Consider the following 12,451-nt stretch of genomic DNA (forward strand, 5'->3'; position numbering starts at 1 on the left):
TAGCCTTTCTGTCTTGTTTGTTAGGTTTATGGCCCCATTCTCACTATTGTGTCTGTGCCCCAGGTATGCAGAGAATACCAGCGGGGTAACTGTACACGTGGGGAGAACGACTGTCGCTTTGCCCACCCAGCAGATAGCACTATGATTGACACCAACGACAACACAGTCACTGTGTGTATGGACTACATTAAGGGCCGCTGCTCGAGGGAGAAGTGCAAGTACTTTCACCCTCCAGCTCACCTGCAGGCCAAAATCAAAGCCGCCCAACACCAAGTTAACCAGGCTGCGGCTGCTGCAGCCATGGTAGGTATCTGTCTGCAGATCATACCATCCAGAAGACTGAGCAACATCTGAAGCATGATAACCTCTGTGTAGCTAGTGTATCTAGTAGGAATTAAATAAAACCAGATGAATGGTTTGAAGGCCTGATTTCATTTACATTGACAGGATAACCAAAGTGAAACATGTAGTATCTCAAATACACTTTTCTAGTTTCTTATAGACAAATTTCTTTGGGCAATAACTACACATTTAACTACCCATTGTTCCAGCCCCCTTTAGTAAGCACTAGACAGACACAGAGTCAGTGCTTGCTTTATTTGCAGCAGGCTGTAGTGATCATGCAAGTATGTGACTGAGCCTACTGCTCCCCTTTCCTGCTCGTCCTTCTTTTGCTGCTTTGTTGTTGGTGAACTTGGCTGCACACCTTCAATTGGTGATTAGACGAGTGCTCTTTTTTGATCTTGTCTCTGCAGTGTCGTAATCACGTTTATCTAAACCAGAGGTCTCAAACTCAGATCCTGGAGGGCTGCAGCCCTGTATGTTTTCCATGTCACCCTCCCCGGAATGTCCTGATGGTTTATCACCACATTCAACACAAAGCCGGAGAACAAGCCATTCATTGCAATCAGTTGTGTGCAAGCAGGGAGGCATGGAAAACATGTAGGGCTGCAGCCCTCCAGGATCTGAGTTTGACCCCTGATCTAAACGGGGAGAAACTAATGTTCAGCCAAGCTGAGTACTGTAAAAGACATTGTGCAGCAAGTAATCCAGAAGAGAATTGTTTGATATCATGTACCTTTTTACTTTTAAATCATGCCATAAAGTCAAAATGACACTGTATTTCAGCAGTACAGACAGACCTGTTGTTTCTTTTTATCTCACGTTGTATTTCAGGGAATTCATTTCTTTACAAATAACTTGATTTGGCATTTGAAATAACAATACAGACCTGATAATATATTTTAAAAGATGCATTGTAAAACAAGAAAACTATATTTTTGGTTAATTTTGCACAGCAATCTTTCAATAATACAGTGGTTTTCAATGAGGGCCTTTTCTTTGCCAGAATTTCCTATATCTTTATTGAACTTCATGGCAGTTATCATAATGATATAACGTAGTGCGATGGAGATATTTTGGTTGACAGTGCAAAGTTGTGTTCAAATCACAATGCAGGTAACAGCAATTCCAACAGTTGTTGGAAAAGTGGCATCTAAAAACAAACACAAGTCAGGCTTAAAGAATAATTTGTTGTGGAAAATGACACATGATTTGAATATTAGCATACATTTACTTTAAAATTACATTTGAGCAATCCTGGACATCTGAATAAATCTCCTTTCTTGTAAGTGCTTCAGTTCAATTAACTTAGTTTCCCTCTGGGGAAAATATGCGCCAAGGGCCATAATTCTTTTCAGTAACTCTACTGCCATTAATGTGCATGCCTTAGTCTTGTAATTGTTGTATATTGCATTCCAATGATTTGTTTTTTTATTTGTTTGTTTTTTTGTTTTTGTTTTTGTTTTTCTCACCAACCCACACTGCACTGCTGCCCCCCATGATGCACCTCCGCTTGCTGGTTTATGTTAATGCGCTTGAACCCCATTGGCCCATTGCCATCATGTGCTCGCTGCCTGCTAATTAAGACTCAGTCGGCTGTCAATTCACTGAAGCGACCCCTCGACGCAACTTTTGACCTGGTACTATGACCTTTCACCTTTTAGCTTGGCATGTAGCTGTGGTGTGATAGATATATTTTTGAACTATGTATTTAATTAACCAAACTGAGAAAACACTGAGGGGTGATGAACTGATTGCAGGCGCCAGATTTGACACAAAAAGGTGTGAAACATTTCTTGTTTGAATCTTCATTCAAAAACATTGGCGACTTGAAAAAACAAAATGAAAGCACTTAACGTGGAACCTTGACACATTTTTCAATGTCAGCTCATCACCTCAAGTGAATCTATAAAGCAATTCATTGAGAGCATGAAGGTTATAATAATGTAGTGTCAATTAGGATATAGTAACCTTTGCATGATTCTGTCACCCATATTGCATGTGTAACTGATGAAGAGATATCATGACAGTCTTAACATGGCTTATAGTCTACTTTTATCACGGAGCAGGCAGTGCAGCTTTTCCTAACTACATCATATTTCTGTTGATGGTCCAACAATAAGAATAGTAGCTTGTATAGGTTCTCTTTGTGGAATGATCTTATTGTATTTGAGCCTGAAAAACAATTGATGAATGAACTGTTTTATTAACTACCCACTCATAACCTCATGAAAGTGCAGAAAGGATTTTTACAGTAGTTATATTTTGGTCTAGATGTCACAGTTTTTCAGACGGTACAAATATGCTATCTTACTCTGACTGAACTAGTGCAGTCCACTGCATGTTTGTGTTTACAATTTGAAATCTTTATTCTCTAATGAAATTCTTTCTTCTCTCTGTCCTGAATGTCACTGCTGCCATCTTTTGGTTTCCCACACTTCCATCCTTTTTTTTTTTTTTTCTTTGGTGTTGTCCCCTCATCAGGGGCTCCCTCCTGTCTTGCCTCCTTTACCAAAGAGACCTGCACTTGAAAAAGCCAACGGTGCCACCACAATGTTCAATGCTGGCATTTTCCAGTACCAACAGGCCCTGGCCAACATGCAGTTTCAGCAGCAGGCGGCCTTTATTCCATCAGGTAAGGCCTGAGTCTGTTTGTTTGTGACACTTTATTGATAACTGATGCCTAATCCTGTGATTCTCACTTACCGGTTTTGTTTTGGAATCAGCTGTAAACGTAAATGTGTGACGTCGCTTCTATTGGCAAAATGAAAAGGCTTCCACAGGCTTACTTGCACACTGAATAAACATAACATTATGAACACCTGCCTGATGTTATCTTGTTCCCTTTTAGCTGCACATACACAACAAACTGCATTCACATGTTCCATCAGAACCAGAAATATCCTCTCCAGCAAACTGAGCAACTGGAGCTCATCTGTCGGATTAGATCACAGAGTTCAGCTTTCAATCTCCACCTGCATCAGTGAGCCTTGGCCCAATGACCGCTAGTGCTGTTTTACTGCTTTTCCGTGACTGGGACATTTTTGATGGATATACACTGAATCCATTAGTGGCTGCACACTGAAGGGCAGAAAGACAGATCACTATTAGATAGATTTGATTAAACAAATCAAATAGAAAATCTAAAAGTAGCAAAGAACAATAAAGGAATATTTAAAGGCAAAGAGAGAGTTTTATCCGCCGGGAGTAGTGGAAATGATACTGTCAGTCTTGGTATGTGTGTGTGCATGTATATGCAATGCACACATGCTCACATACACACAGCTTATTTGAACAGCTTGCCTTTGGGCTCTGCATAGTCATCTTACACTGTGCCCCATATTTTCATCTGACAGCCTAAGAATAGCTTGCCATTGATTGCCTCCTGCGAGAAATTGAGATACCAGATCCTCATATGTCCCACACTATTGGTCTGTAAGGTCACTGCATCAAACTTTGAGGGTTCAGAAAGCGGGTCAATCAAACTTTTCACAGAACAAACAGCAGCTATAACAGCAGCAAGGGAAATTGGGCCACAGGCTGTTTCATTTGCAGCCCAATTGTAAAATTGCAGCAAAATAATAAAGTAAGGGCTTGCCAGGGAGTTTTTTTTTCATGCATACTTTCTCTGTGGGACAATTTGGTTGGTTGCAGCATCTTTGACATGTATTATTATTAGTGAAGTCAGTCACAACAACCCCTGTATTGTTTCCAGCATGTCAACATATCCAGATCACAGTTTGATCATTTCCACATGAAATCTGATAATGTCTGTCTCTGTATAACACTTGTAATGGGTTTTCTTGATTTCTTCTCCCCCTGTATTCACTCCACTTCCTATTGCAATGCATGATGGGCAGGCTCGATATTGTGCATGACACCTGCAACAAGTGTTGGTAGGTGCCAGATTTCCTTACCAATTATCTTTGAGCCCATTGTAGCCATTCACTTTCATTCAACAGACCACGCAGCATAAGCACATTCTCCATTATGTCAATTTAGACATTGGTATTTATTAAAACTGGCCACTGTAGTCTCATTGTAAACACAGTCAGATATGACTGATGATATTTTAATTGCAAATTTTGGTTACTAGTTTTGTGGTTTACTATATTGTGCTATACATCTTTGAGGTTTGGAAAGTAAGCCTTTTTTTGCTCTGCCACAGGTCTCTCTGTCACCTAATGCTTGTTGCAGTTCAGAATCCCCTGCTTCATTATACTTCCATATCAGGCTGTCAGACCTCTTGAGCACCTCATTATACTGTCTGGTTATGACTGCTACATAAACATGAGAATTTACATATAAGTAGACAAAGTGGTTGTTGTTGTAATAGTCACTGTTGGGGGGGGGGGGGGGGGGGGGGGGGTTCATTAATGTGGTAATTGAATGTAGTTTAAAAAAAGAAGTTGTTTGACTGCCCTGTCAGCAGATAAAACATGCTGTCATCCATTTGTTCATTTTTCTTTTCATATTAAGAATTACCTGTCTTGCACTCTCGATAATTTCCCAGCAATTTTGAGTTGATTTGAATGGATTTAAAACTGTTTAAAAAAAGACTTTCTCATGTTTATTTGCACTTTATATGCAGACTTAAAAATGAAGTATATAGCACAGTACATGCCTTTAAATCTGTATTTGTTCAACTGCTTGTGTGATGTTTCCCTCCAAGTACCCATGATGCATGGTGCTACTCCAGCCACTGTGTCTGCAGCCACCACATCTGCCACAAGTGTTCCCTTTGCAACAGCCAATCAGGTTTGCTCCTCTCCCGCCTCCTCTCACCCTCCCTCACATCTCGTACCAGCTCAGACTTTTCAAAAACTCTCTCAATCTTATGATTTCAATTTGCCCTTGTAATGCGAAATGCATGTGTGCTGCACAGGGCTCATCGCTGATATTTGTTAGAGTTTTGGAAAATCTGTGATTATGCACACAATCACAATGACAATGGCACATAACAACTCTGAAGTTCAGTTTGTCCTTATTTCAGCTGTCTGTTTATCACTCCCTTCTTCTATTTCTCTTTGCTTCTCTCAATCAGATTCCAATAATATCTGCAGACCATCTGACTAGTCACAAGTATATGACCCAGATGTAGGAGCCTCAATCAGAACAGTATGTACTACATCTCCATCCAGCATCTCAAACACTCGCTTTTTGACATTTACAGCTTCTCACACAAAATGCTGAAATGACATTGCAGGGTTTGTTTTGGGTTTTGTTTTTAAAGATGACAAAATGTGTTGTTTACTAACATACAGTTCGAATGAACAGTTGATGATTTTAAACATGGTTTTACTTTTCAGACTTAGATGGTAAGCTTCCATGACTCCCCAGTTAGGATAGCTTTGATAGCTTAGAACTATAGGACTGAAAAAATGCATGTACAGTATTTCCATAAATCCATTACCATGTAAATTCTGGGTTTTTGTGTGCTTTATTATAATTCTTCAATATACTTTCATTGCACCATTTTCAGATCCTGGCATAGCACCATAAAGCTCGTATAATAGGAAACCCATCTGCCAAAAAATGTGCGTTTAAAGCAGCTAAGAATAGTAGCAGGCCAACCAGGAATGCATTTCTTGGCACTGTGGATGGAAAGTTTTAGCTTAAAAACTGTCAGACAGAAGCTTGGATCAGGACACAACCAAAGATATGCAACAAACAATTTGTGTATTTCCAAAGCAATTGAAGTACTTGTTATTGCCTCAATGCTAAACATGTTGCTTCAAGCACAGCTAACATTTACAAAAAAAACCCAAAATAAACATGATTTTGTTGTGTTAATATGTTTAAGTCCACCTCGTGTATTAGTTAATTTATCTATTACAATCTATTTGCAATGAAAACTATGGCTTCAATCAAGTATTTCCACTAACTCGAAGCAAAGTGTAAAAAAGTAGGGTTTTTTTTTATTTACAAGAAATTGTATAATTTGGCTGAATATAGCAACCGCTTGCAGGGTGCATCTGCTTCAAAGTAACCACACAAAATCCATAAAATTAGAATGTATTTCCAAAACTCTATGACATGGACATAAACAATATTGAAAAATAAACACAAAAACAGAAATCTTGCAATTATTCAACCCGTTACATAATATTGAAAATACCTCAGTGGCCTTCATTAGTCAAGCATCCACACCAATATTGCTTCTATTTTGTTACTTTATGTGGTGTTTTGACAATAATTGACCAACAACAGACATTTTTATCACTCTTACTGATATTTTTCCAACAGAGATTTGGTTTTTCTGTCATTGATTGTCATGATGTAAAACAAATAACAACAAAAGGGTATAGGAAACTACATATCATTGACAAATGGAATGTAATAGTGTATACATATGCATTATAGAGAAATTTAGTCATGTACTTGCAACAAATTTGTTTGAAATTGACAAACAAAAAAGTTTTGCCTTTATTAAATATGGATATGAATTCATATTATATGTGTCAGAACTTAAATAGACACATATATACAACTGATCAGTATTGTACGTTCATATCTTTTGATTCTTTTTATCCAATGGTACCACCTTTGTCTTCATATGCTTGAAATAAACATCAACCAAATTATGGTAATAACATGCACTGATACAGTTTAAAATATAAAAAACAAACCCATCACAAAGACTATTGAAGCTTTTGGAGCACACTGATGAAATGTTAACTGCAAAAGCTCAGTTATGCTGCGCTGAAACTTTTCTTCTCATTTTCTCTCTTCAGATGGATCTGGATCGTGCTGGTGTCGAGTCCAAGATTAACTGTCACCCCTTCATGCCCGTAACATCCAGAGTGAGATGGTGAAAGCAAACCGCAGCCAGTTTGCAATAAATCCGCATGTTATCATAGGAGCCACAGTCTGTTAGAAGCGTTTCATGTGTACTTCATACACAACAACCGAAAACAACATCATTGCTTTAAAGACTGCCTTTCCTTCTGTAGAGGCGACTAACCTTTATTCACCAGACACACTTTGAATGTTAACACAAGGTAAATGTGCGGAGCAGTCGTCTGGGGAGTCGACTGAACCGGTACGTCCATTGACCGAGAATCATGATCTACGTTATTTTACTTACTCATGGGTTGTTGCTCTCTGACTTAAATGTGTTCATTTGTTTACACAAAGGTGCACCTTGTATTTTAGTTGAGGTAAAAGTTACAAATAATGTGACTGAATCACAAATGCATGACAAAGTGTTTTGGTTCCGGATTATTCCTTCTGTTGATGCAGTGATAAGGGAAATTACAAGAACGCACTCAGAGGCAAACGAGCAACTGAATGTCTGTGAGGTGTCTTTCAAACCTTTGTAGCCTACCTTTTGATCTCTTAAGCACATGTCTTTAATCTTGCAGGCATACGCCTGTAAAGTGCCATGCATCTCAAACAACATGAATGGTAGTGAAGCAGTGTTAGTGTGTTCCGCTCAACAATTCCCTTTAATACTTCCCTCTTGGACAGCATGTGTAGAGTCCAAAGGTCCTGTCATGACCTGTGTCCTCCGTTAGCACCACTGCTGATTAGTTTTCCCAAGATTGTCTGCTTTACCCAAATCTTCTACTGAATGAATAGCTGTTTGAGTTTGACTTTTCTTTTCTTTCTTTTTTTCATTATTGCTGATGTTAAGACCTGAAACGACTGCATCTGTTCCGACATATCTCTCCATTAAGTCTCTTGACTCTAAAAGTCAGATGAGCGGTTTCTCAGCCTATTTGAGAGACCAAAGACTCTCTCGGTGATTAAGAAGGGACGACGAATAGCTTTGAAGCCATGGTGGCGTTTGGTGTCCAAACTGCTGTGAGACAAAAGTCAAAATCTACGGTGCAAGTGAATATGTGATTTGTATGACCTGAATTGTTCTTCATTTGTGTGGTTATGCATATTTTAAGGCAGTTTGTCAAAGTAGATTCAGTGTAGTGTATATATGGTCTGATCTATTTAAGATTATTTGTTTGATTTGTCTACTTTTTTCTTTTCTTTTCAATAGCCAGCCAAAGTCTTTAAGTGTCACTCTTAGTAGATATTGTAGACTAGTGGGGCTGAATTAAAAAAAAACAACATAAAAACAAACAAACTTCATAGCCCAAAGAAGGATCGGGTTGTTTAGAGTAGATCTCTAGAGTTGCTTGTTTTTGTTGTGTTCTGGGTGAACTTCAGGCATATTTAATTGGTGGATAGTACAGGGAAAGTGGCAAGAAAATAAACGATTGTATTACTCATCCAAAGCCTTAGAATGTACCATCGGGTCAGCACAATGCAACATGCCATTTTGAACCATCCAGTTGCCTAAATCACGCCATATTAACACACCCATACAGAGCACTATGTAAACATCATGTTTTCTGTCAGTGTTTTTTTTTTTCCTTTAAAAAAACAAAACAAAAAGCTTTCTTGTTGTTTTTTTTTCTTCTGTCTTAGACAAGGTGTGCTTTATTTTTCATTTGTTTGGATGATCTTAGTTTTGATTTTCAGTTTTACCAATTATATTTATCTTTCTTAAAATGAATATAAGGTAATGTGTGTGTTTGTGTGTTCCTCATGCACAGTTCACTGAAATTCCATGTGGATGTTAATTTTAGTATGATTATGATTGTAAACTCAATATTTTCTACGTTATGCATATTGTTGAACTGTATGCATATGGTTGATTTCTCTAGTCTTTTGTGTTCTTTGAACAAAGATGTTTTATATAAGTATCTAATAGTGATGAAATAATAGAACAGAGAGGCTAAGTTGTCACTGTGGCAGCCATTGCCAATAACCGAGTAATATTTTAATGATTGTAAGGTTTGTAACTCGTCATATAAGAAAAAAAAAGGCTATTATAAAAAAAAAAATAGTTCTTAGATGTTTAGAGTAAAGATGTTATTTTCTACTGTATCCATTTCAAATAGTAACTATTGTTTTAATATTTTTACTCTCCCTGGAAATTGGGCCATGTTGGAAAAACAAGCTGCATATTTGATCACTTTTGGGGGCGTTGCTGGCGGGGTCAGGTGAATGCGGTGAGCAGGGAAACTGAGTTTGACCGCTTATCTCTTACTGAAGCCAACTGCAAACGAAAAGGGCGGGGTGGGGAATCTGGAGGTGATAAAGGTGATAAAGGTTGACTTTTTTGCACTTCTGTACATAGTCAAAAAAGAGAGAATCATGTATATTGAGATCTTATTTTGAATAAAAAAAAATATGTCTATAAACGACGAGGAATTTTGCTAGGATAACAAAAAAAAAAATCTTACGAAAGGCTGAACAAAATTGCTTGCATCAAAAGGGCACTGAGTTCTCACTCTCCTACCCCTTTCAGAAAAGGCCAAGTGTTGCTCTTCTTTTTTGTCAGCAGCTTGTAGTTTGCCAGGTAACCTACCGGAGGAGGCGTCCACTGCTCTCCAGTGAGAGGGCCTGACTGGGTCCGCCTGGTCTCCTCAACCCGCCTGTCATGACTGGTGATGTGCACGTCGATACCAAAATGTCCATGTTTCTGATACCACTTATGTCGGTTTTATCATCAAAGTAAGAAGTTAAAAAAAAAAGTTCTATATTCTGTTGTATCTACTTCTTCCATGTGTGATACTGATTCTGATTTGGTGGCTAACTCTTTAAATGCCTGCTCCCTCACTAGACACCACCAGAAACATTTAAGTGCCACTGAACTGTTATAGCCCCCCCCAAACCCCCCCCCCCCCAAAAAAAACAAAATCAGAGCTGAAACAGAATCTGTACCCAAGAAACATGGCAAACAGGAAGCTCAAAGTGGCACAGAAAATTAAAAGAAGGTAGCATGTTGGCTATGTCCAAAGGAAATGGCATATAAACACTATTGTAGTAATACAACATTTCAATATAACAACCTATAACAACAAGGCTGCTGTGAGCAGTGTTTGGTACCCGTGCTCCAGATAAATGATAACACAGGATGGATTATGTTGAGTCTGGCTACCTGGTGCCAGAACACAGATTACTAATGTATGGAGTACCACACGAATCAAAGCGTATTAATACTTCTATAGCATTTGAAACTGATATGCTTGTTGTAGACAGTGATCAATGTTATGAATGGCTCTTAACACACAATTCATTTGGGGGGGGGGGGGGGGGGGGGGGGGGGGGTTACACACCCAGACAAAAAAACAAACAAACAAAAAAACAAACCATTTTTTCCTCTGCTCTTTCCTGCTATTAGACTAGTTGTATATTTTTTTTTCTTCTTTTGAGTCGACAAAGAACTTAGTTCATTCAGAACATCCATGGTTTAGATGACAACCATAAACATGTGTGTGTCATGTGTGGAACAAAGATAAAAATTGTCTTTACGTCCTTAAATTAGCTATAATTTATGTCCACTTTCTTATATTAAGGTTACCCTTATACATTTGGCTTTTGAAAGTATCATATCTGTATCAGTTATAGTTTAGATTTTACTTGGTATCAGATCAGATCGACGGTATCGCACATCACTAGTCAGTGCTTGCGGGTGGGTGTGCGTGTTGACGACCACACGCTCAAAGGCCCAACCAATCACAACACGTCCTGTCTCTTTACTTTACTCTGAGAGGAATGCATGTTAAAGTGAATACATATACCGTTTAAAAAAAAAAAAAAAAAACACAACACAGTAATACTGATTAAGAAAACATTTACAACGAAAGATGTATTCACAGTATACAATACTCTTATCAATGTAATGACATGAAATATATATTTAAAAAAATTGAAAAATAGAATAGTGGTTTTATTTAAAAAAAAAATTATACTCACTAAAGTTTCACCACTTGGAGAGTTAAAATACATGCAACACAAACACCATAGCTATAAGTATGTTCTTTATGTTGGTGTAAGCTGTGCTTTTAGTAGATGAAACGGACACACAGGAATTTAATGAAACATCAGGCAAGGTATGAGAAGATTTACTTACAACTTTGTAGTTTGTTCATTAACTGGTAAGTTTGAAAGTTTGCCCTGATTTTTTCAGTCATCGCTCATCTTCTACAAGCATGCCTGCTTACATTTAAGATATGATGTGAACTGAACCTTTTTTGGTTAGTTTGTTTGTTGTTTGTTTTCTCTGCTTGTAGTGCCGATATGATGTATTCTGTCTTCTGCTGCAGTTTGTTTCTGCTTGTTTTACTGTTTCAGGCCCCCTGAAAGGATGCGTCATGTTTTTTTGCATGCCGGCCACCTCCTCTAGAAAGCACCTGTGGAGAAAAACCATTGATTGCACCAGTCTAAAGCCATAAAATACAATCTCATTAGGAAGAAATATGAGAAGAAGCCAGAGATGATGAAGAGGTGGGGAAATTGTACCTTGCGAGGCTGATAGGGAAGTGTTTGCCTTGGTTTTATTAGCTACAGCATCATGCAATAATTCAAGCCATGAAAGGTAGTTAATATAAATTGCGTTGTGTTGTGCCAACTCAGATGAATGTGTGTAGTTAAGAGAAAAGTACCTGGTGCATTTTTTCATGGGGGCCTGCTTTGCTATATTTGATTCTTGCTGTTATGAAATAAAAATGTAATAAAAATTTACAAATGAACTTAAGTAAAGAAAATGTGTTGCAAGTGATTTATTTTTATTTTTTTCATGCAGGACTTATAATATTCACATGAGGAAGATCAGATGTGGCACGCTTATCTTAAGTTTACCCAACTTCAGCTCAACTTGATTAAATGAGTGAAACGTAAGTGAAACCGATCAGGATCCACGAGTCCACGAACAGGTTTAGGGTCTCACTACGTGAAATCATGTGAAGGAATCAAATGCTGCAGTGCAGGGTTTCACTTCAGACTCTTCTCCTTTTCTTCACAGAGCCGAGGATCTCTGCACCTGCAATCACTTTAATTCTAACGCATCACTGATCTTTGTGAAGCTCTTAATTTTTGGACACCATTGTTTAATTTCATGCTTAATGAAACAGTCTGATCCTCGGGGGACAAACTAGACAAAACACTTGCTTTTATAGAAAAAAAAATGCTCTTTATTTAATTTTTTCACACTTTGATAGATCACCTGTGGTTACTTGACAAGGGAAATTAACAAGCAGGTTTAATTGAACAATGATTAGATAAGACAAATAAATTAGTTTATTAAAAAATGTAAGCACTT

General features: G+C 38.0%; 1 protein-coding gene across 8 annotated transcripts in view; it reads left to right on the forward strand.

The window, feature by feature from the left end:
* The window catches only part of LOC308139734 (muscleblind-like protein 1), a 65,118-nt gene extending 54,544 nt beyond the window's left edge, over positions 1-10,574 (forward strand). For 3 of the 8 annotated variants that reach the window (XM_080509240.1, XM_080509239.1, XM_080509241.1), the window contains exons 5-11: positions 64-303; positions 1,929-1,982; positions 2,827-2,977; positions 4,203-4,238; positions 5,015-5,100; positions 5,387-5,460; positions 7,077-10,574. In XM_080509240.1, coding sequence (XP_080365366.1) covers positions 64-303; positions 1,929-1,982; positions 2,827-2,977; positions 4,203-4,238; positions 5,015-5,100; positions 5,387-5,443 — 624 coding nt within the window. In that variant the 3' untranslated portion in view covers positions 5,444-5,460; positions 7,077-10,574. The remainder of the gene's footprint in view (positions 1-63; positions 304-1,928; positions 1,983-2,826; positions 2,978-4,202; positions 4,239-5,014; positions 5,101-5,386; positions 5,461-7,076) is intronic. The other 5 variants (XM_080509242.1, XM_080509243.1, XM_080509244.1 and 2 more) reach the window with 5 other exon arrangements.
* The last annotated feature ends 1,877 nt before the right edge of the window (positions 10,575-12,451 follow it).

This window comes from Blennius ocellaris (genome assembly GCF_963422515.1).
Source record: "Blennius ocellaris genome assembly, chromosome: 2".
Lineage (NCBI taxonomy): Eukaryota > Metazoa > Chordata > Actinopteri > Blenniiformes > Blenniidae > Blennius > Blennius ocellaris.